Source organism: Malus domestica, chromosome 02 (assembly GCF_042453785.1).
Source record: "Malus domestica chromosome 02, GDT2T_hap1".
Taxonomy (NCBI): Eukaryota; Viridiplantae; Streptophyta; class Magnoliopsida; order Rosales; family Rosaceae; genus Malus; species Malus domestica.
Window position 1 is genome coordinate 5,545,882 of NC_091662.1, and position 25,051 is coordinate 5,570,932.

Here is a 25,051-nt window from a genome sequence, read left to right on the forward strand (position 1 = left end):
TTCTAATAAAGTGCTTCTATTTTTATTTTAAAATCACTTCCAAACACATATAATATATACAGAAAGAAATCCAAAGTAATATGCAAAAAGATCAAAGAAAGAAAAGAACTTTATGGATATTGTTGTATGTATATTATCTTCTTCAACTAGCAGGAAATGTCACCAGTTACCTAGGAAACGGTCTGGTCATGGAATCAACATTTGTGGAATCTGTATACATGGTGAGACCTTCAGGTGAACCATGATTATATGGCCCAAACGCAGGGCGAAGTTCTTCTGTTGATGTTGGAGTTCTTTCTCGATGCCTAGACAATTCCATTTCCAAGCAATTTTTGAGCTCAGACAATACAACATCCATTGTGACTCTGTGTTGGGAGGTAGAGGTTGTGCACGCCATTGCTATCTCTAACGCTTTCCAGACCGAATGCTCATCGAACTCCCCTAGCATCCTTTGATCTACAATACATTTTAGTTCCCTTTTTTCGAGCTCAGAACTCACCCACGTTGCTAAGTGGATTACTTCATCACTTTTTATCACTGCAGGTTGGCCGGTGATTAGCTCTAATAGAACTACCCCAAAACTATACACATCACTCTTTTCATTCAGCCTCTGGCAATTGTGGTATCTGTAAACCAAAACTAATATTCATTAATCACAACGTCGTGGTTTATATGCAGCTTATTGTTGGTTTCGTGCCCCTTCAGTTTTATTTTTGATTAAGAGTTCGTTCCATTTTTTAACATCGTATTTTCGCATGATAATAATGCTAATAGAATGAGAAAACCTAAACATACTCTGGATCAAGATATCCGACTGTTCCCATGACTGTGCTGACCACTTTAGTCTCAATGTCACTAGAAAAAACCATGGAAAGACCAAAATCCGCTATTTTAGCTTCCAAGTTTTCGCTTAAGAGAATGTTGGCTGTCTTCACATCTCTGTGGACAATAGGCGGCTTGCATCCGTGATGCAAGTACTCGAGACCTGCGAACCAAATTTTGCAATCCGTTAGTAGCACTATAATTTGTGTAAACATGATCACATCTATTTTACTGAAATAACAGGAAGCACAAACCTTGTGCAGCATCAATTGCTATACGAAGTCTCATTTCCCATGTCATCCGTGAACTTCTTTCTGCATCTGCAACCAATAGTGTGTGTTGTGTTCGCTAGATTTAAGATGGACTAACATAAACTGGCGAAATTTCTTTATCTTGATAACAAGATTATACCTGAGAGATAGTTTTTTAGGTTGCCATTAGCCATGTACTCGTATATAAGCGCCAAGTTGTTTGCATCATCGCAGTATCCAATAAACGAGGCCAAGTTTCTATGATAGATTCTCATCAGGAGCTCAGCCTGCACTCAAGAACAAACTCATCACAACCTGCATCGAATGAGACTAGGCGTGGCATTTACCTTGCATTCCAAGAAATTCTAACTGGCAAACCTCTGTTTGGAACTCCCTAGGTCCTTGAGTTGATGATGCAGAAAGCATTTTTACCGCAACTTGGGTTCCGTCTTTCATGCAACCATGGTACACAGTCCCAAATCCTCCTTTCCCGATCGAGGTTTGTAAGTTTTTGGTGATATCTAATACCTCCTCATGAGTAAACTGCCACTTCGTTGATGCTATAGCTGTTTTGTTAAAGGGTTCTGCTTCTGTGCCTATAAGTACACAAAAAATTATGTGTTCGCACTGTATAAATATTCATTCGATCTAGACAACCTGTTTCGAGAGTTCTTTGTTCAAAGTAATACTGTTACAATTTGGGGATCTAATGAGATCTGTAAAGGTACCTGATTCTCTTTTTCTTCTCAATTTCCATACTAGCATCAGCACTATAACGACTACTAGTGCTGATACAAACGACGCAACTATTGGAGCAACAATTTTCTTCTTCTTTTTGCATGAACCTGAGCCACAAAGATTTTCGGTATCCACACTGAAATGAACACAAAAATTCTTCTTATTTCTGTTATTTGTCAAACCAAAGGCATGTTTCTAAACCAGATAAACAAGAAGCGATTTTTACCTCAGTACAAGTAATCCAGCTTCTGATCTCTTGCGAAGAGCGTTTGGAACCGAACCAGACAATTGATTGCCTTTCAAATTCCTGCAGATCAATTCTTAATAATATGGAATTCTGGTATCAAATGAGCCTATGATCATGTAGAGATTGCACTTACAAGAGAGTGAGCGACTTTAGTTCTTCCAAGAACTGAGGCATTGGCCCGGCTAGGTTATTGTTCGACAAATCTCTGGGACGAAAAGCATTATAGTTAGTAGGTTCTGCAAGATAGTAAAGTGGATAAATTCGGCAAGATGAGTCTTCATGGAAGCAAAAGTGAAGAACAATTACAAGGACTCCAGTGACGAGAGATTGGCAATGGAAGCAGCTATTATCCCACTCAAACTGCTTGAACTCAAGTTTCTAATCACAATAAAAGGAAAATCGGCTTAGAATTAGATTGAAAAGACAAAGAAATTGTAAGAAGACTTGTTCCTTAGAAGGACTCACAGGGAAATAATCCGAGGAACCAAAATGCTGTAGTTGCATTCTAGTCCTTCCCAAGAGAAATTCCTAGGTCCACAAGGATCACCAGCCCAGATTTTTTTTATTTGATATGTAGTTTTGACGTTCATTATGGCATCAGCTGCAGTCATTAACAAAACCAGATCAAACAGGACTGATAAAGCTAAGAATTGGTCAAATTTAAGAGAGAACGACCAGCAGTCACCAACATTGTTTCCAACTTAATCATCCGCACAGTTCGCTACTATATGTTGTATTTTATATTGTCAGGATTCCGAGGTGGGATTTTCATATTTTTCAACAGGCATTTCTTTTCCAGAGGAAATAAGCATATATCAATACTTGTAAGAATGTTCTTGTTGATTTAACAAAGGAAGACATACCATCTTCACCATAAGTAGGTGATTGAACTAGCTGCATAACTTGGAAAACTTCAACAGCATTCAGAATCGGCGGAAGGGAAGAGTCCTCTGTCTTGTGTAAAGAAATTTCGTGATCCTTTCCCACCAGAGCTCTTGAATTAGATATCACGTCTGCCTGTAAGTAACGGGGAGTGAATCGTCCAACCAATGGAGATCCATTCCATGATATATTGAATTTTCTTGACTGATTCTTCTCAAGATTCTCCACTTCAGCAAAGTACATAAAAACATAAAACTGAGCATTCATGTCAGTTGTTTTCCAGTACAAATTTAAAGGTTCACTTGGATTCTGAGGTGCAGCTGCAGTCTGGATTACTTCCAATGGTGCTTCATATCCGTTCTCATAGGTAGTAATCAACGAAGAAGTACTGACTGGATCCCAAGAAGGTGAAATGTGACGTGACCAAATGCGATCATAAACATCATCTTCATATCGACCTGTTCCATTGCCTTGTCCGATGTCCAGTCTTTCAACGAGTACTAGTGATGCAGAAGTGCCAAATTCAGTACCATAAGTTGAGCTATTAAGCGGTCTAAGTTCCAACGCCGAAATGAAAGGAGTTCCCAACCCTTTATTTATTAGACAAATGTCCACGGTATTTGATTCTGCAAAACCTATAATCTCCTTAGTAACAATATCTGAAGCATTTTCAAACCTCACCGTCGACCAAAAGTTGACGCCGAGGTAGAGATCAAATTCCGGTAACTTGTTTTCTCCATCGTAGTTTCCATACAAGAAGGTAGCTCTAATCAAATTCAAAATGTCATTTCCTTTGTCGGGTTTCAACACGTAGCAATTTTTGTTTCCTTGGGAAAACTCCTGAGGTCTAAGAGAGGGGCGGGGGGGAGGTCGGTATTATTTGGATTCATAAATTCAGAAGAGATGTTCTTGTTTATCCCTGTGTCTATGTAATCTACATCCGGTGAGTATGTTATGCTCGCATCCATGACTTTGTAGTGGTTCAATGGATAACCACAATCAATGCTTATGAAGTTTACTCCTAAACAAATAAATGAAATAAGCCTTAGAACTCAAGCAACAAATCGAAAGAAACAGATTCTTTTTCTAAAAGTATATTTTATCTATACTAAAACCCGGTGGATACGTACTCTTCATTAACAGTGCCTATCCGGTTTTGTCCCTCATTTTATTCATGGTTTTTGGGTTTTAGTGGGATTGTGCAGTGAAGTGGCCATTTTGCCCTTGGTCGTTTGGAGGAAATAGTGATTTTTGAGGGTTTTGTGTGCAGCCTTTAAAGTTTAATATTACTTGCTTTCAATCTGTTTTGAAAAATATTATTTTGTAAGTCATGAGGCATGGCGTCGATGAAATTGTTTGGTGCGGTACTGTTTCTTTCTTTATATTAATTGAGCTTATAATGCATTTTAAGGCCTATTATAGATTTGTTTTTCATATCAAATCTTAAATTATCGGTGTTAATAAAAAAGTGATGCTACACCTATTCTGTTATCCTATTTCCCACACTCATTATAATTTTGCTCACTATAAAAAGTTAAAAAATTGAAACACTATTTCTCCACGCACTGTTATACCTAATAGCCTCAACTATACATTTAAATTCTTTTTAATTTTTAGTAGAATAAATATTAGCTAATAAAGCTAGCGACTTTGTTTTGCAAACCCAACGAAAGATATATAAGAGCTTCCTCCCCGCGACCTTGTTTTGCAAACCCAATGATGATGTTGGTCCATGAGACAGTGCTTCTTCTTGGCATCTGCTTGAATAACTTATAGGCATCATCAATTAAACTGCAACTGGCATACATGTGTATGAGTACACCCCAACTCACAACTCCTTTCACGCATACCATCAAACTCCCCGCGTGACACCAAAACCCGACCCTCCACTCGTTGCATACAAATTAACCAAACTAGTCTGAACAAACACATTGGACCCAGACACACTTCCCAAAACCTCCCGTGCACATGTTACCTTCTCTCACCAACCTCAACCTTGCACTAATACATACGAATAGATAAACCGATCAGCCTCCGCCTAAGAACCCACCAGCCGTTTATACAATTTAACAGATTTTCGCAGTGTGGCCTATGATCATCTGGTTCCACACATTAATACTAGGTTTTCGACATTTTCAAAAACTATGAGGGCATGATCGAGACACCCACAAGCAACGTAGAATGATAAAATCCGAACAAGAATGTAGCTTTTTTTGTGTGAGTCCATGAATTGTTATTTTTGGTGTGAATTAGGGGTGTACTTGCAGATCAATGGAAGCAAGTACTTTTTGGTTTTAATCCATATATGTCATTTTATGAGAGGGTAAAAAGGGCATCAAAAATTTTATTAAGGTGTGGGGGGTAGATAAGACAATGAGGTGGAATTATCAGCTCTTTAATAAAATTGATTTGGTTTTGTAGATCATAATTTTTAAGCGACAAAATTAACCTGCAAATTCAGTTTAGGTATGAATGCTTGGTACATTATCGTATTACTTTATTATTAATAATACTAATTTGGTTTTGTAGATTAAGATTTTTAAGCGAGAATCAAGTTCAAAATTCAATTGAGGTATGAACTTTTTGCTTATTTGGGCTATTGAAATCATCCTTGCCTTTACTGCATTTTATTTTTTTAATTTCAGTAGCTTGAATGGAAGACGCAATTCTAACACCTATCAATCAGTTACAACAGTATAAAAAAGCAGTAAAAATTAAAGTCCGCCTGTGTAGAATGTGGAGAGCGAGAATTCCAGGAACGACTGATAAATATACAGGTCTGTATACTGATTGATGAAAAGGTGAGCAATTCATATGTAGAACTAACCATTGTAAGATTCAATCATGCTTTTTTTATTTTTATTTTTTTTAAAGTGATGTGTTTCAGATATTGTACTCTCCAACTAAGCTGTTGCAAAGCTTTTGTATAAAGCTTTTAGCTGTTGAAAGTGTTTTATCCATCCTAGCAATTAGTCTACTAACTTATGCCTAATTTGTAATTATTGTAGGAGAAACTCCAATGATGAATGGGAACAACGAAAAAAGTAGTGTTATCCTAGCCAAAAACCTTATTCTCACTACATTGGGTACGATTAGTTAAATTTTCAATTCATTGTAGTTGGATTGAAACAATATTCCCTAATATTTTTTTTATATAAATAGTCCAATTTTTCATAATCTTTCTTATTCGCTTGCAGTGTGGAAAGGTTGTTCATTATCTCATGACCCAAATCATTGCCCAAATTTCTGTGATATACATTTCAATTCACTTTCTGTGAGTAATGTCTCAATCATTGTCCATATTTCACACTAAATTGTTAATAAGAACTCATTATGCTAGGCTTTATACACGTGCAAAAGTGTTGTATGCATAATATCTCATTAGCATGGCTAGGATCCACTTTTAGTTTGTTTGCACCACATTTTTCAATTAGCTGAACCGGCAACTCAAGTTAACTGCTCAAATTGGGATCGTTTGGGCTGATTTGGAGTTTTTTTCATTGGTGAAAAAAAAGATGGTTACCAGTAAATTGATTGTATTTTAATTTTTTTTAATTTTTATTCAATTCAGCTACCCATGCTCAGTTTTTCGGTTTGATTTGAAGGAATTTCTTGCGCAGAAGAGCTAGGGTTTCTTAGTGAGTTCTTCGGGTTGTGCATCTGGGTAATTTTCTTTTGTTAAAATTTGGGGCTTTTGTTATTGTGATTTCGGGTATCGTGATTTTGGGGATTTTGTTTGTAGGTTCAGATTCCCCATCATGGTGTATAGTTTTGTTTTGTTTTTGGCTTTAGGAAATCGTGGTTTTTTGGATTTGGGGCTTTTGATTGCAGCCTTCCAGAGCTTGGCTTTTGTTTGGTTTTTGGTTATATTGGACTTGAATTTGCTTTTTTGTTGTCCGATTAAGTGGTTTGTCATTTTAAGTTAAGTGGTTTAGTTCAACCTCTGCTGGAGTAACCAAAACCGGGTATACAAAGAAGACTCGAGACTTGATCAAGTAGGTGCTTAAACGTTAATTTGTGGAAGAAGAGGTTGCAGTTGCCCTGGAAGCAAATCAATAAAAGAGGGCAAGACTTGAGAAAGAAATTTGTGACACAGAGAGCAACCTCTCCAGGCTAGAATCCAAACTACAGTCCCACAGGCCACATCCAATGCATCAAACAGATCAGCTTTTGGGTTTATCATCAAATAATCAACCTATTCATCAGTAAATTAACGTTTAAGTTTGTTTTTAATTTAGTTCATAAATAAAATCAACCAACTTGTCATGCCCTTTTGATAGGAAATTATAAAGCAATGTTGACCGCATTTGGTGTATTTTTTTTTTCTTCTTACTTTTGAGATGTATTATTCGTTTATATCATAGATTAGATGATGAAGAATTAAAGAAATTAAATGCCGCTTTGGATGAAAAGTTCATGTTGATGACAAGTACTGTTGCTGATATTAACTGTCCCTCATCTGCCTTAATGCTGCAGGTATATATATATTATGTAACAAGTTTTCTATCAGTTTGTTAATATGGATAACCAATGCAGGTTTTTTAACACTAAACATGTTTGTATTTCTTTGAAAAAAAATTAGGAAAAACAAAACAGGTTGAACCAATCTACATAGTGAATTGAAAGAAAATAATTATTTAAATCCGTAGACCTTCTGAAGTCACTCTTAATGTTTTTGAATTGAGCTCAACCCCACGAGCACGTAGACGAAGGCTGTACGTAAATCGGGACAGGAAAGAAAACGTTACGAACATTAGAAATTTCTTAAAAAAAAAAAGAAAAAAAAAAGAGGGAAGCTGCGGGTTGGCAGCAGAGGAGAGAAGAGGAAGAGAGAACATGAGGAAAAAAGGGGGAGAGGGCCGAATGGGGAGAGTAGAGAGGAAGGAGGGCTGACCAATGGGGGAGGAGAAAAGGGAGAAACATGAAGGAAAGGAGGGAAGGCAAAGAGACTGTGAGGCACCCAAACCGGATCCCAAAAGAGACCCGTTTTTCCCCCTTGCGACCGGGTTGCCCGACAAAGAAATTTAGGCTGTCTTCCGTCATTATTCCGGCGAATTTCACCAAAATATCACATAGAAACTCCCCATTGGCCTTCCCTCTCCATTCTACACCCCAGATTGCTGAGGTTTAGGTCCCGAATTGCGAAGAACGGACCCGTCGGTCTGGGGGTGCCACGGCGGAAATTCGCCGATCATGAAAGTTATGTCTACCACCACCTCCACCACCAAAACACTTCTCTAGAGGCCAGGAACAAAGCCCAAGCAGTGGTGGAGTCGTTGGAGCGCGTATGGAGGTTGATTCAAAACACACCTAAAACTAGGGTTCCGGCCGTTCGAGGGAAAATTCAGGGGTTTCCCGGCCAAATTGGACTTCGGCCCAAGTATGAAAGTTGTTCCCCCTGGCTTGTTTTACATTTCTGTGAAATTTGGTCATTTTTGGAAATAATTAGATTTTTCGGCGAGTCGGGGCGGCCGGCCGCCATGTGCGGCTGGGCGTGGCGGCGGTGCTTGGGCTAAGATCCCACCTGCCTTTCCTAGACTAATTTGGATACCCTGATTCCATACGTGAAGTTCGATTGATGAAATCTCGTCGTAAGACTATAGTTTTGATAGAGACCGCCACTTGGACATTAAATGAATCGACAATCTGACCGTTGGATCGTCACCAAACTTTAATACGTTATAGTACGTAATATTAGAAGACCATAGGAACGTACGGATCAGGAATCAATGTACGGATCTTTCCGAATTAGATTTCTAAGTTTGTAAAACCAAATGTCGACAACCATTTGATTTTGTGATTGGCAAATATCCGACCGTTGGATCTCAATGAAATTTTAGTATGTTGTTCTAGAAGCATAATGTGGACGTTAAGAAGTTACGGATGAAAAATCTGATAGGCGGATCTTCTGGTTTAGATTTCTAGGGCTGTGAACCTTATCCTCAATCTTGATCGATGGTTGACTTTTTAGTCAACTAAACCAAGTTTCTAGTGTGCCGTTTATCTTAGAGTGTTGTTGAGATTTCATAAAGCTTAGTGGGTTCATTGTGATGACGGGTGTCTTGATTTATGTATGAGTGATTATAATATAGGTGATTTATATTGAATTGTTATTTTATTTTATAGCCATCGTTCTATGCTCTTAATTGTGATTTGACTGTGGATTGGAAACATTTAGGAAATGTGATTTGACATGCATGTCTGCAATGTGGTTTGTGTTGTATGATTGGCATGATGTGATGAAATGTGAGGGCTAGTAGTGGACCGTTAACCCATTGTCTTGGGGTTTGTTGCTTCAACACTTGTTTCACATCCTGTTACCTTATTTCGCTTTTTGTTACGTTCAGCCCTTCTAAATTGAGTACTTGGTTCATGTTTTGTTTCTTCGAGCTGTTGATGTGTTCCTTAGCCTTTCACTCGGTTCCGTTGAGTGATCCAGAGCTGAGTATCCACTAGGGTTCTGTTGAGTGATCCGGTTCCCTGCTCCGTCTGGATTCCGTTGAGTGATGGTCTGAAATCCCTTTTATTTCACGATTCTGTTGAGTGATGGTTCGAAATCATATATGCTCAGATTTTGTTGAGTGATGGTCCGGAATCCCTTCTATTCCGCGATTCCGTTGAGTTATGGTTCGAAATCATATCCGCTCGGATTCTGTTAAGTGATGGTCCGGAATCATATCCGCTCGGATTTCATTGAGTGATGGTCCGAAATCCATTATACTCCATGATTCTGTTGAGTGGTCCGAAATCGTATCCTAGTTTGTATTTCGTTGAATGGTTCGAAATCGCATCATTTGACTTGTTGGCTCCTTGGATTTGATTTCAGCTTCAGAAATGTAGGCTACGGTCGAACAATGTCGCTCTAGCCTTGCATTTTGGTCTGTGATATGTGTTATTGATTGATGTGATTGTTGTCATTCTGATTAGACTTGATAACCAATGTGGCTAGAGAATAACATTGTGCTTCGTTGACTGTTACTTGAGATGTTGCATACTATTAATTGCAGTATTATGTGAAACATAGTGATTTATATAATGGATAAATTGGAAAGCTTATGTGTGAGAAAGGCATACCTGCATGCATAATAAGGTGATAATTGTTGTTTGGCGTAAGCTTGATGTGTAGTGTGGTACTCTATGATTTCTTATGGAAGTATTTTATGAAAAGATTAGAGTTTGACAAATGACGAACTACAAATAGCTTGATCCCTATTGAGGGTATGTAGGTAGTCTAACAAGGATGTTAGATGCAATCATAAAGTATACAAAAGACTACTATGCGAATCGATTCTCGAGTTGTGATTTGCCATATCCCAGAGGCGGGATATATTTGAGATATGAGTATTTGGTTGTCACGTCTCAATCCTGGACGTATGTTGGGATCGGGACGTGACAAATGTCGTGTATTTAATTGAGTTGTAATATATAAATTCTTGCTAGATTGAAGGGTTTTTAACTTATTCGTTTGCAATGTGGGAAGATTGTTGATTATCTCATTGACCCTGGCCTTTGTTGCCTGCACAAGTGGTGGACATCCCTAATCACTTTATTTAAGTAATGTCAATCTTTGCACACATTTCAGACTAAGTTGTTAATGGGATTGTTCCTTAACTAGACAATTGTTTCCCAAAATTTGTATTTATGTCGTTGCCATGCATTGAGCTATCTCATGAATCTTCTTATGGTCTCAGTAATTCTTTTGTGTTGTCATGTGATCCATCAAACAGATGCACCTACATTCTTTTCCAAATTTATGGAACGTAGAAAAAAGGTCCAAGTTTTCCTTTTTCTTTGTTAACAAAGATAATTGTTGCTTAATGTTTTCCATGGCTATCCTACTTTTAGTGTAGGTCGTGGGAAAATTCCCAAATTACTGCTTAGGAGTATTAGAATAGGCCAGTGTTTTTTCTTTCATAAATATCTATTCGATTGGAAAATAGGCCAGTGTTTTACTCATTGTTCATACACTAACCCGAGTGTTTAGAGTCATACTTTCTATGACTTTTTTGTGAAGTGAACAAATCAAGCTCCACTCTCTACCTGGTTAGTCTTCAATCTACCAATTACTTTAATGTCTTGTCCTCTAATTTGTATTTGTTCGGGTTTTCAAAATTAATGTCTGATTTCTACAGATGAAGTGTTATACATGTTAAGTAGAATTAAGAAGTGAATTAGGTCCTCTTGAGAATGCATGGGATAATTCTATGGGTGTTAACTTGGTTTTTAGATTGATTGTTTAGTTATAACATAAAATCTCAATATTTACATTTACAATATTAGAATGCACTGATCTAAATAAGAGATTATTAAATCATTGAAAAAAATCCTCTCTAACTAACTGGTATAAAACAAGATTCTTTTCCACCAATAAAAAAATTAGGTAATCATATTTTATTCTTAATTTTTTTTTATAGTATGAACCTGTTGAAGTAAATTAATTGCATGTATTTTAATATTTCATATTTTTCCTTGCCTAGGTTGCTTTCTTGACAATCAAGAGCAATGGAGGGAAACTTTAGGTGCTTCCGTAAATGACTGATTTTTTTTTCTATGTAGAGACAAAAGTTCTACAATTGTTTGTGTGTGGACTGTATCAGTTAAATATTTTGTTTGTTAAAATTTTCTAACATTTTTAATGTAAGTAATATTAATCATCTATGACATAATTTTTCTTATAATTTCTAATCCCGCAACAACACACGGGGTACCAATTTCTAGTTTAGATCTAAACAATAAGTTACAAGCAGATACATAAAGAAAATGATCAGACAAGACAACATATCATTTGGCGTCAAAGAAAAAACGCTAACCTCTCTGGTCCTGTGCACGAACTGAACTTGCACAGAGCATCAAAAGGAGGAAGAACCCAGTTGACATTTTCATCTCTCTATCTGTCTATCTCTCTCTCGCTCTTGGAGCCAAATAATCTGATACTGAAAATATATGAAACTGTGGAATATTAAAACTAATGCTGCAAAACCTGCTACAAATCCTAAGAGAACTACAATCTGGTTTTTTAGGTCAATGCATTTTTCCCTGGTCAATGAATTTTGGATATATTTGATTTCACATATGGAACACAAGTGTGCTTGTCATAGCCTCAGCCAATCAATTAGTCAGACTAATTTTTTTTTTAATTTTCAACCTACGAAGATTTAAACAATCGCGAAAATTGGCTGAAATAATAAAAATACAAATTTCAGTGGATGAAAATGTCACTTTTCGAATTTTACTGGTACATATGCAATATTTAATTGATAACGTCCTTAATATTTGATTGATATGTTGTTACTTACTTATTTATTTATTTTATCATTTTAACAATTGAGATATGTAAAATTCTCATTTCAGGAAAATTCCCTTCATTTTATAACTTTAATTGTGACTAGAATAGATATGCTGCCACATGTGCTCCCGAGGTCGAGTTTTGGTCCTGCAATATAGATTAATTCAGGATTGTATTTTTCACATGTTTATTTTTATTTTTCACACATATTTTTTAAATTTCATCCGTCAAATCGCATAAATTAAAAAAGATCTATGGTAAAAATTAACAAAAATTAACCAGAAGTAAAAAATGGTTATGAATAGCACAATCTTAATTTAAACCAGTGTGTGACTGACATAAATAGACAAACAAAAGAAAACTTAAGATGTAGCAATTAGTGATTAATTTAATAGATAAATAGCACATGAAAGCCAAAATCTTCATGCCGACAAAACGCAACTACAAATCCAAAGTCTAAAAGGCCGAAAAGGTGGAGCCTAGAAGGCTGTACTTTATAATTTTCCACAGCTTTGCTTATTATTATTACTTTAGTCTAAAGTAGGAGGGAAATTGCACTATTCACGTGAACAGTGATTTGGGGTGGATTTTGAGTTATTTACAAAAATGCCACCGCCTCTTCAGTTTCATATTGAAAATTTCGATTTATTTACGAAATTGCTAACCCTTCGGCTGTGCACGTGTCGACCATCGTAGAAAGGGTGGGGGATGGAAGCAAACCCGATTTTGTTGCTCCAGAGATCTCTTCAACGATAAACCCATTTTGCTCCGGAGCTCTTCAATGACAAAGTCGATTCGGCGCCTCACCGTCGCACACCTCGCCTTCCCCTCGCCGTCGCACTCCTTACCCGAATTCGAATCAATGGTAACGTGCCAATTTTATATATTTTTTGTCGATTTTTATCATTATTCTGGAAATTAGGGTTTGATCCAAATTTGGTGTGGCTGTGCTTCAGCCAAAACTCACGGATTAGGCTGAGAGAGAGATATATAGGACGATTTGTGGATGGATTTCAGGGAGAGAGGCGTGGGATGGCAGGGAGGGGAAATGAGATGGAGGAGTGAGGCTGCCAAAAAGGGGGTTAGGGTTGATTTTTTCTCCTCAAATCAATTGTTGGTGTCGGTGATTGAACGACCATTGGTTAGATTTGAACTTTCATTTCCTTTGTTTCTGAACTGGAATGGGGTCGATGGGACCATGCTTTGTTGCACGTTCAAATGAGTGATTTCAGAGATTGGTAATCCCATAGCGTGTTTTCCCCTCATCTCTGTCACACTTAACCTTTCTCTAACCCTTTCTCTTTCACTTTCTTTCAGACTCTCCCTTTCTCTCAACTCTTCATCTCTCTCAACTTTAGTCCTAACCCTAATTTGTTCTTTCATTCCTCAATTTTCTCCATCCGAGCAATGAAAAATCTGACTGGGTTTTCAGATTATTAATGCAGAGGGATTCACGGACAGAGAAGGGAGAGAGAGAGAGAGAGAGGGAGAGAACGATTACACAGAGACAAGGAGAGAGACAGATAGAAAGATCGCAGAAAGAGGAGGATGACGAAAATTTAGGAGGAACCCATGTCTGCAGAGAGCGAGTAAGTTTTGAACCAAAGCTTATTTCCTTTAATTTATGGCTATGCGACAAAAAATTTCTGAAGCGAAAGAATCAAGGAACCTTGCATTTAGAATTTAATCCTAATTTTTTTCTCTTTGCAGGACAAAAAACTACTAGGGAAGGAAGAGACTGTTAAGAAAGTAAAACCCAGACCAGAGAAGACAAGCAATGGTGGAGGAACCAAGGCTGTAGATCTTTGATAAAAGGTATAAATCCTTTTCGTTTCTGGTAGTTTGCCCTCGCCTAAAAATGTGAAATTTAATATGGTGTTGATGAGTGTGTTTGAAGGCGGAAGAGCTGATCCTGTAATTTGACTGCTTTGTCACACTCGAAATCATTTATCAATTTATTTAAGTAATGTTTATATCTGCACCGTCTTCTAACTTTTTTATAAATGTTTAACCCTGATCTATTGTTTGATGATCGTTTTGTAGCACTGCCAATATCATCGCTCTTTCCATTCCTTTATTTTTTGGTGAGTGCTCACTTATTAATACTGTTGTTGCTTTTAGTTTTTAAATTTTTTGAAAAATTCAACCTTCAAACCCTGTTGAAGTCGGTTTGGTATCTCAAGATTCCAAATTATTGTTTGTAGATTAGGGATTTGCATATTGGTAAAAGAGAGGAAGACATTGGCTACTGTGTTGGATATGTAGGTGAGTTGATGATTGTCACTACTTACCTTTCGTGTTCTTCACCATTTTGTTCCTTAACAAGTGTCTTTACAAACTTTCGTACTTTGAAGTGGCTTCATAGATATTTGGCAGAGTCCTGACATCAATTTTTTAGGGAATGGTGGCTGATATTGACTCAGATGAAGCCCCTATTTATATATCCTAATCATTTTTATGTTCTATCTTTTCTGACTTGGATGATTTTGATCGAATGAATGAGTTATAAACTGAAAGTTACATTTGTTCCATCAATATGTTGATCAAATGGATGAGTTAGAAGCTGAAAATTACATTAGTTTCTTGCTGCTTTTTATACTCAATAGATTTTGTGTATATGTAGTGCTTTATTTTCAAGGTTATTTCTCTCAACACCATGTGAATGTACAAATGGTTCTTTCCCAATTCAACCAATTTAAAAATTGGGATTTTAACCGATGTTCGTCCATGGTTCCTTGCTTTCCAGATATTGAAACATGCATAAATTCACTAGAAATTATTCATGTCTATGTCCCAAAGGATACAAACATGAAGGCATGGATGAAAAGAGTTGTATCAAAGACAACAAACGGTCAAAGGCCATTCTCCTCATTATTTCATTAGGTATGCATGTTTTTTTCACATGTTAATATATTGCATATACGAGCCTAAATTTATTTTATTGGAGCCACTTTTGGATCCAAAATTCTCATAAAGTATGTCATTGATGAAAGTTATATTCTGGTGTCCTTTAGTGATCTTCATGTTTTTCGTACGAAATGAGATTGTTAGCTTCTGTAAGCAGTATTAACTATCAGGGATTTGTTTTCATATTGCATGAAATTTCCACTTTTTTCATCTTTGAATAGTCTCAAGCATGGTAAATATAATAGCACTAGAAAGTGAGGAAATCCACTTTCTTTGGTGAGGTTGGATTCTCTACTATGACTACCATTTTTATCTCTAAACAAAATTTTAATGGTATGTATGATATAAAAGGGTAAATTTAACTATTTTGGTTTGTTTGTTCTCACGCTTTGGTGCCTTGAGTTTTAATTTTTATAGATGTGTCTGAGTTGTTTTCCAGTTACAATTTGGGTGCCATTGGAAACTTCTAGGGGACCAAAATTATTTTCAGGTCAAAATACAGGAACCAAATCGTAACTAGACTAGGAGATTACATTACCAAAGTAGGAAAATTCGGTCTTGATTTATAGTTTGGCAACATAATATGTATGTAGGATGTTGTTTTGGAACTGCTTGCTAAGTGTTAAATACATCCTATAACATGACTGACTAACAAGTATGGTCGTTCAGATATACATGCAATTGAGATCACTGACTAAATCAGATTTCTTTTATATTGAAGCAAATCTTGCCTATTATAGGTGTTTATGAAAATTCCCTAGAGAGTTAGAAACAAGGATATGATGCAAATCTGAATGTAGGCTGTTTTGGTATATGTGTGTACATACAGGGGTGTTATATTGATATGACATGCTGCCTTATTTATCTATTTTTCGATTGTTAGATCAAAGAAGGAAGTTCAATTTATCAAGGATCAAGGTTTGGACTACTAGACAGAACGCCGCCTTCGGTTTGAGGTATGGAAGTTTCGAGTTTGCAATCTGGCCGATTGTGTGTTTAAATTTCTGGTTCCCAAATAAGAAATATGCTTTATTTGATCCCGAATAAGAAATGACATGGGTATGTGGCTTTCATCGTTATTAAGTTGTATCCTTTTCTACTTGGGTTACAAAAAAGCATTAAAATGAATCAATCAATTTTTTTATTCTAAGGAAATATGTATTCAACATTGTTTTTTCTGAACAATTTCAATTAATATAACTATGACCATTTGTCTACTATTTTCTATCTTCTGGTCTTCTTCCTTTTATTTTTATTGAGATCTGGTCAATATTAAATTGAAATTGTTATTTTAGATTTTACTCCTTGTGTGGTTTTCGGAACCCAACATGTGAAGGGTTAATTCTATTTTTAGGTTGAAGGAAAATACGGTGTATAATTTGGGAAGTGCTTTCAATTCTACTCTCATCTCTAATATGAATATAGATTACAACTCTGACCCTGAGTAGTCCAAAAGCTAAAATCACACCCTGTTAATCTGAATTAATTGTAGACGTACTCTCTTTCCCTCTTAATTGCTTCTTAGATCATCTCCAACCCTTGGGCTAAAAGCCAAATTTTTTAGCCCGAAAAATTTAGCTTTTAGCCGAGAAACAACTTTTCTGCTCCAACCATTCTGGCCTAAAATTTTAGCCCGAGATTATTAAAAAATGAACTTAGGCTAATTTTTTTCTTAAATTAACTTTAAAAAAAAATTATGTAGACTATCGTAAATTAATTTTATGAACATTTTAATCTAAAAATATTTAAATTCCGATAAATATTAAAAAATCACTAAATTTTTCCACAAAGCAAGCCTTCATTTTTTTTTAAATTATTTTAGCCGTTGGATTTAAATTTGGGCCGTTAGATTTTTTATTTTTTTTTACCATTAGATTTGATTATATTCGATCTCAGCTGTTGGATTCAATGTATTTTAAAATAACATTTTTAAAAAGATTAAATTTGAATTTAGATCGTTGGATCAACCAACGGTCCAATAATGCCAACCGTCCAATGAACAAAAGAGCCGTTGGGCTCATAATTGCTTCCGACAGCAGCCCTGACAATGGGTCCCACCCTGTCGGGCGCTAAGGGCTAACGCCCGCGTGGGGCGAGTGACCGGGCTGAGAGTGGGCTGGGAAAGAGGGAGTCCACACGTTTCTGGGCTATTTCTTGGGGGGAATTTGGCCCTCAATTAGCATTTGGCTTTTAGCCCAAAGATTTGGCTTGGGTTGGATTGGGTTTGGGGGGGGGGGGGGGGGGAATAGGGGGGGGTGAAATTTGGCATTTAGCCCAAGGTTGGAGATGGTCTTAGACCATCTCCAACCCTTGGGCTAAAAGCCAAATTTTTTAGCCTGGAAAATTTAGCTTTTAGCCCAGAAACATCTTTTCTGCTCCAACCCTTCTACCCTAAAATTTTAGCCCGGAATTATTAAAAAATGAAATTAGCCTAAATTTTTTTCTTAAATCAATTTTTTTTTAAAATAAATATGTAGATTATTGTAAATTAATTTTATGAACATTTTAATCTAAAAAAATTTAAATTCCGATAAACATTTCACATTTAGCCCGGGGAGAAAGCTGGGGGGTATTTGGCCCAGAAATAACATTTGGCATTTAGCCTAAAATTTTAGCATGGGTTGGAGAGTGTTTGAGGGGGTAATTTGACTTTTAGCCCAGGGTTGAAGATGGTCTTAGTGCTTCTTTGTTTTGATTTTCATCATCCAATTTGTTAAATTTATTGTTAATTTCAGGGTACTATCAATTTCTTTGTCCCCGTGTTTATTAATTGTGGTTTTCTCTATTCATTTGGGATGTCTCAGTGGATTGAAGATCTCAGTCAAAGTTCTTTCCCTATCATTTCAAGCTAAATTAGCATGTAGAAGAAGCGATCAAGATAGTAGAAAAGAGATGGATTGATACAATTAAAAGGGAAACACAAAGGATCGGAGAATCTGTACAAGAAAAATATCACGCAAAATCGGAAGACGATCATCACATTGCCACATTGAACTTTAAACTTCATGCAGACAGTACCAACAATGAAGAGAATCACGAGGACCATAAATTATTTGCTCAAAAGTATATGTAAATGAAGAACAATAATTCTAACCTCTTTCTCAGCCTCAAAAAATTCTCCTTCTCCCTTCTTCTTTGCAACTTCCTTAGCAAAATATTTGTCATCAAACTTATCGATAGAAGTGGCAATCACGTAAGACTGATTTACACGTCTCAAAGGAACACCATTAATTTTAAAGGGGCCTGCAATGGCATCATACCAGCACTCAAGTTAGAACTTAGAACGGCACTTTTCAAGAAGCAGGAAACCCATTACCCCATTACCCCCGCCCACCACGGGATTGAAAAAAAATGAGCAAATACACAAATCAGTAGATGTAAACAAAATAAGAACATATATTTTAATAAGAAACAAAATAAGAACCTATGAAAGTTGAAGGCATAAAAGCTAATTCATATATTTTAACGAACAATCACGATTAAATAGATTACTAGATGATACTTCACGAGTGCAACTCCTTCATGTCATCGTTTCATACAGTTTCGGAAGAAAGAAAAATAGCAACACACCACTTCGAGTACTCACTCACTAACCCTATTTGAATATATCCACCCAAAGAAAACCCCAGCCTGCAAAATATCCCATTCAACCGGAGGGGAGCAATCCCCCAAGCACAATTCATACGAAACGGTGATGTATTTGCAAATAACTTGAAACATAAGAAACCTCCTTTTTTGCACCAAATTCTAATGGTGTCGCCACAAAACAACGTTATCGTCATTGGGTGGAATTCATGACCAAGGAACCTCCCAGTATCATAAAACTTAACATTCATTCGAAATTCCGGAACAATACTCATTAGTAACAAGAAGTAGCCCAGATGAAAGCTGCTTAAGAAAAACAACTCTCTTTCCCTTAAACCTTCCAGCCAATACAATCAGCACCGTCCCTGGTGTAATACTAGCCCTACATCCAACCAACCCAATCAAAAAACAAAACAAAAAAATTATCAAACACCAATTTTCTAATTTCTAATTTTGACAACAATTATAAATAAAGATTATTAAAAACCGAATGATTCGAATTTGAAAAATAATTAAAATCTGAGAGAAAGTAGAGAAAAAGAGAACCTGAGCTTCGTGGGCCTGGGCTTGCGTTTGTTGACGAGGGGTTTCTTGACGTCGTCGGCGGGGTAGAACTTGGGCGGCTTCTCAGGCTGGGTCTCGGCTGCCGGCTTCGCATCGTGGCGAGGGAAGACGCCGCCATTTTTGGCTTTGAGAGCCCAAAGACCACGCTTGTGGTACATTTTGGACCTCGAGAACTTACCCACCCCGCGGACGAGATTTGGGTTCCGGGTCTTTCTGGGGTTCCTTGCTTTTGCTGCCATTGCTGAGCTCACGCAGTCTCTCTGAGGCTTCCTATTTGCGATAGAGAAACGACAGAGGAAGTAGTGCGGTGGGGGGTTGAAGTAAAACCTCAGCTTCCGGTTTAATTTTCTTTTGTTTTTGGTTTTGGGCTTTGTATCTATCTGGCCCAAACTTTAGTTTCAATACTGAAATGTTCTGTATTTATTGAAAAACATTTGAATTTTTAGAATAATCAGTTGTAAAAGCAAAACGATCGAGGTCTCGTTTGTCATGTTTTACATAGCACCGGATAAAACCAATAATACAGAACCAATTGTTGAGCACTTATGTATCAAGCAGGCATTTGACTAATTATTCTATCCTGGTCTCACTTATTTTATACGTTTCACACATGCTAACTTGTACACTCCAAAAGATAGGTATAGTGGTTAACAAAATGTAGTTTAAAGTCACTTAGTACTCATCTAGTGATATTCCTTTTCACTTGTAATTACGATGTTTTATATTCAAATCTCGTTGATGACAAATTCAATATCAATTTATTCTCCCACACTACTTTAGTTTAAAGCCTGGAACCATGCACGATAACCTCCAAGAAAAGTAGATAAGATACAACATCTAGTAACATAATTTCAATTGATTTACTCCATTGAACAAAAAAAATGAAGTGAAAACTTGTATACCAAATAAAAAACTCAAAATGAATTACAAGCCATTTATAAATGCTTCTTTAAAACACTTATGCTCAGAATTACTTCTAATAAAGTGTTTCTATTTTTTATTTTAAAAACACTTCCAAACAAATATAACATATACAGAAAGAAATCCAAAGTAATATGCAAAAAGATCAAAGAAAGAAAAGAACTTTATGGATATTGTTGTATGTATATTATCTTCTTCAACTAGCCGGAAATGTTTCCAGTTACCTAGGAAACGGTCCGGTCATGGAATCAACATTTGTGGAATCTGTACACATGGAGAGAACTTCAGGTGAACTATGATTATATGGCCCAAACGCAGCGCGAAGCTCTTCTGTTGATGTTGGAGTTCTTTCTCGATGCCTAGACAACTCCATTTCCAAGCAATTTTTGAGCTCAGACAATACAACATCCATTGTGACTCTGTGTTGAGAGGTAGAGGTTGTGCACGCCATTGCTATCTCTAACGCTTTCCAGACCGAATGCTCATCGAACTCTTCTTGCATCCTTTGATCCACAACACTTTTTAGTTCCCTTTTTTCGAGCTCAGAACTCACCCACGTTACTATGTGGATTACTTCATCACTTTTTATCACTGCAGGTTGGCCGGTGATTAGCTCTAATAGAACTACCCCAAAACTATACACATCACTCTTTTCATTCAGCCTTTGGCAATTGTAGTATCTGTAAACAAAAACCAATATTCATTAATCACAACGTCGTGGTTTATATGCATATTGTCGGTTTAGTGCCCCTTCAGTTTGATTTTTGATTAAGAGTTTGTTCCGTTTTTTAACATCGTATTTTCGCATGATAATAATGCTAATAGAATGAGAAAACCTAAACATACTCTGGATCAAGATATCCGGCTGTTCCCATGACTGTGCTGACCACTTGAGTCTCAATGTCACTAGCAAAAACCTTGGAAAGACCGAAATCTGCTATTTTAGCTTCCAAGTTTTCGCTTAAGAGAATGTTGGCTGTCTTCACATCTCTGTGGACAATAGGCGGCTTGCATCCGTGATGCAAGTACTCAAGACCTGCGAACCAAATTTTGCATTCCGTTAGTAGAACTATAATTTGTGTAAACATGATCACATCTATTTTACTAAAATAACAGGAAGCACGAACCTTGTGCAGCATCGATTGCTATATGAAGTCTCGTTTCCCATGTCATCTGTGAACTCCTTTCTGCATCTGCAACCAATAATGTGTATTTTGTTCGCTAGATTTAAGATGGACCAACATAAACTGGCGAAATTTCTCTATCTTGATAACAAGATTATACCTGAGAGAGAGTTTTTTAGGTTGCCATTAGCCATGTACTCGTATATAAGTGCCAAGTTGTTCGCATCATCACAGTATCCAATAAACGAGGCCAAGTTTCTATGATGGATTCTCATCAGGAGCTCAGCCTGCAGTCAAGAACAAACTCATCACAACCTGCATCGAACGAGACTAGGCTTGGCATTTACCTTGCATTCCAAGAAATTCTAAATGACAAACCTCTGTTTGGAACTCCCTAGGTCCTTGAGTTGATGATGCAGAAAGCATTTTTACCGCAACTTGGGTTCCGTCTTTCATGCAACCATGGTACACAGTCCCAAATCCTCCTTTCCCGATCGAGGTTTGTAAGTTTTTGGTGATATCTAAAACCTCCTCATGAGTAAACTGGCACTTCTTTGATGCTATAGCTGTTTTGTTGAAGGGTTCTAATTCTGTACCTTTAAGTACACAAAAAATTATGTGTACGCATTGTATAAATTTTCATTCGATCTAGACAACCTGTTTCGAGAGTTCTTCTTTGTTCAAAGTAATACTGTTACAATTTGGGGAGCTACTGAGATCTGTAAAGGTACCTGATTCTCTTTTTCTTCTCAATTTCCATACTAGCATCAGCACTATAACGACTGCTAGTGCTGCTACTAACGACGCAACTATTGGAGCAACAATTTTCTTCTTCTTTTTGCATGAACCCGAGCCACAAAGATTTTTGGTATCCACACTGAAATGAACACAAAAATTCTTCTTTTTTCTGTTATTTTTCAAACCAAAGGCATGTTTCTAAACCAGATACACAAGAAGCGATTTTTACCTCAGTACAAGTAATCCAGCTTCCGATCTCTCGCGAAGAGCGTTTGGAACCGAACCAGACAATTGATTGCCCTTCAAATTCCTGCAGATCAATGCTTAATAATATGGAATTCTGGTATCAAATGAGTCTATGATCATGTAGAGATTGCACTTACAAGAGAGTGAGCGACTTTAGTTCTTCCAAGAACTGAGGCACTGGCCCGGTTAGGTTATTGTTCGACAAATCTCTGGGAAGAAAAGCATTATAGTTAGTAGGTTCTGCAAGATAGTAAAGTGGATAAATTCGGCAAGATGAGTCTTCATGGAAGCAAAAGTGAAGAACAATTACAAGGACTCGAGTGATGAGAGATTGGCAATGGAAGCAGCTATTATCCCACTCAAATTGCTTGAACTCAAGTTTCTAATCACAATAAAAGGCAAATCGGCTTAGAATTAGATTGAAAAGACAAAGAAATTGTAAAGACCAGTTCCTTAGAAGGACTCACAGGGAAATAATCCGAGGAAGCGAAATGCTGTAGTTGCATTCTAGTCCTTCCCAAGAGAAATTCCTAGGTCCACAAGGATCACCAGCCCAGATTTTTTTTATTTGATATGTAGTTTTGACGTTCTTTATGGCATCAGCTGCAGTCATTAACAAAACCAGATCAAACAGGACCGATAAAGCTAAGAATTGGTCAAATTTAAGAGAGAACGACCAGCGGTCACCAACATTGTTTCCAACTTAATCATCTGCACAGCTCGCTACTATATTTTGTATTTTATATTGTCAGGATTCCGAGGTGGGATTTTTATATTTTTCAGCAAGCATTTCTTTTCCAGAGGAAATAAGCATATATCAATACTTGTAAGAATGTTCTTGTTGATTTAACAAAGGAAGACATACCATCTTCACCATAAGTAGGTGATTCAACCAGCTGCATAACTTGGAAAACTTCAACAGCATTCAGAATCGGTGGAAGGGAAGAGTCCTCTGTCTTGTGTAAAGAAATTTCGTGATCCTTTCCCACCAGAACTCTTGAATTAGATATCACGTCTGCCTGTAAGTAACGGGGAGTGAATGGTCCAAACAATGGAGAACCATTCAATGATATATTGAATTTTCTTGACTGATTCTTCCCAAGTTTCTCCACTTCAGCAAAGTACATAAAAACATAAAACTGAGCATTCATGTCAGTTGTGTTCCAGTACAAATCTAAAGGTTCACTTGCATTCTGAGGTGTAGCTGCAGTCCGGATTACTTCCAATGGCACTCTATATCCGTTCTCATAGGTAGTAATCGACGAAGAAGTACTAACTGGATCCCAAGAAGGTGAAATGTGACGCGACCAAATGCGATCATAAACATCATCTCCATATCGACCTGTTCCATTGCCTTGTCCAATGTCCAGTCTTTCAATGAGTACTAATGATGCAGAAGTCCCAAATTCAGTACCATAAGTTGAGCTATTAAGCGGTCTAAATTCCAACGCCGAAATGAAAGGAGTTCCCAACCCTTTATTTATTAGACAAATGTCCACGGTATTTGATTCTGCAAAACCTAAAATCTCCTTGGTAACAATATCTGAAGCATTTTCAAACCTCACCGTCGACCAAAAGTTGACGCCGAGGTAGAGATCAAATTCCGGCAACTTGTTTTCTCCATCGTAGTTTCCATACAAGAAGGTAGCTCTAATCAAATTCAAACTGCCATTTCCTGCTTCGGGTTTCAACGTATAGCAATTTTTGTTTCCTTGAGGGAAACTCCTGAGGTCGGAGAGAGGGAAGGGGAGGTTGGGATTCTTTGGATAACTAAATTCAGAAGAGATGTTGTGGTTTATCCCTGTGTCTATGTAATCTCCATCCGGTGAGTATGTTATGTTCGTATCCGTGTCTTCGTAGAGCTTCGAGGGAGAACCACAATCTATGCTTATGAAGTCTACTCCAAAACAAATAAATGAAATAAGTCATAGAATTCAAGCAACAAATCGAAAGAAACAGATTCTTTTTCTACAAGTATATTTAGATCTAAACAAGAAGTTACAAGCAGATGCATAAAGAAAATGATCAGACAAGACAACGTATCATTTGGCGTCGAAGAAAAAACGCTAACCTATCCGGCGCTGCGCACGAACTGAACTTGCACAGAGCATCAAAAGGAGGAGGAGGAAGAACCCAGTTGACATTTTCATCTCTCTCTCTTTCTCTCTCTCTATTGGAGCCAAATAATCTGATACTGAAAATGTATGAAACTGTGGAATATTAAAACTAATGCTGCAAAACCTGCTGCAAAACCACCACTCTGATGGGGGCTAAAAGTCAAATTATCCTTTAAAATTTCCAACTAAACCCAATTCAACTAAGTGGAAATTTTGGGCTAAATACTAAATGTTAAACCAAGGCCAGATTCCTTTTCAAATTTAGCCCATAAATCAGAATTTAAATTTTTTTAGATTAAAATGTTCATAAAATTAATTTAGGATAGTTTACATATTTTTTTTTTAATTTAATTTAACAAAAAAATAGCCTAAGTTCATTCTTTAATAATTCCGGGCTAAAATTTTAGGTAAAAACGGTTGGAGCAGAAAAACTATTTCTAGACTAAAAGCTAAATTTTTCAGGCTAAAATATTTGACTTTTAACTCAACCATTGGGAATGTTAGAACTACAGCTTGGTTTTTTAGGTCAGCATTTTTCCTGGTCAATGCATTTCAGATATATTTGATTTCACATATGAAATACATAGCCTCGGCCAATCAATTAGTCAGACTAATATTTTTTT

General features: G+C 36.9%; 2 protein-coding genes and 1 long non-coding RNA gene across 13 annotated transcripts; 1 reads left to right on the forward strand and 2 right to left on the reverse strand.

Moving 5' to 3' along the window:
- LOC103418052 (probable LRR receptor-like serine/threonine-protein kinase At4g29180) lies at positions 1–24,621 on the reverse strand. 8 transcript variants are annotated; one of them, XR_011572236.1, is made up of 15 exons: positions 24,383–24,552; positions 23,177–24,208; positions 22,779–22,914; positions 22,622–22,693; positions 22,449–22,520; positions 22,295–22,375; positions 22,055–22,204; positions 21,706–21,919; positions 21,488–21,614; positions 21,331–21,396; positions 19,265–19,523; positions 18,995–19,100; positions 18,228–18,377; positions 11,751–11,873; positions 3,136–3,961 (listed from the first exon to the last, which is right to left on the reverse strand). XR_011572236.1 is itself a non-coding variant. In XM_070806888.1 (14 exons), exons 1-14 carry the CDS (start codon positions 24,459–24,461, stop codon positions 12,326–12,328), a joined length of 2,592 nt encoding a protein of 863 aa, XP_070662989.1. In that variant the 5' UTR covers positions 24,462–24,552; the 3' UTR covers positions 12,184–12,325. The 8 variants fall into 8 exon arrangements, 6 of the variants coding, with proteins under 6 accessions (XP_028944015.1, XP_070662983.1, XP_070662989.1 ...); XM_070806888.1 differs by lacking the exons at positions 3,136–3,961; positions 11,751–11,873 and adding an exon at positions 12,184–12,373; XR_011572240.1 differs by lacking the exons at positions 3,136–3,961; positions 11,751–11,873; positions 18,995–19,100 and adding an exon at positions 12,146–12,373 and having other exon boundaries at positions 18,228–18,376.
- Positions 2,192–3,813, reverse strand: LOC139187951 (probable LRR receptor-like serine/threonine-protein kinase At4g29180; the record flags this gene model as incomplete). Its single annotated transcript, XM_070804605.1, has 3 exons — positions 2,192–2,294; positions 2,524–2,659; positions 2,922–3,813. Coding segments are annotated over 3 exons (1,038 nt in total), but the record flags the coding sequence as incomplete, so codon positions are not given.
- Positions 12,901–18,162, forward strand: LOC108169631 (uncharacterized). 4 transcript variants are annotated; one of them, XR_011572244.1, is made up of 8 exons: positions 12,901–13,091; positions 13,659–13,815; positions 13,937–14,041; positions 14,270–14,310; positions 14,431–14,491; positions 14,973–15,109; positions 16,017–16,089; positions 17,938–18,162. It is a non-coding gene; the product is annotated as an uncharacterized lncRNA (long non-coding RNA). The 4 variants fall into 4 exon arrangements; XR_001785971.3 differs by lacking the exon at positions 17,938–18,162 and having other exon boundaries at positions 16,017–16,249; XR_003766621.2 differs by lacking the exon at positions 17,938–18,162 and having other exon boundaries at positions 15,026–15,109; positions 16,017–16,249.
- Positions 24,622–25,051: the final 430 nt, after the last annotated feature.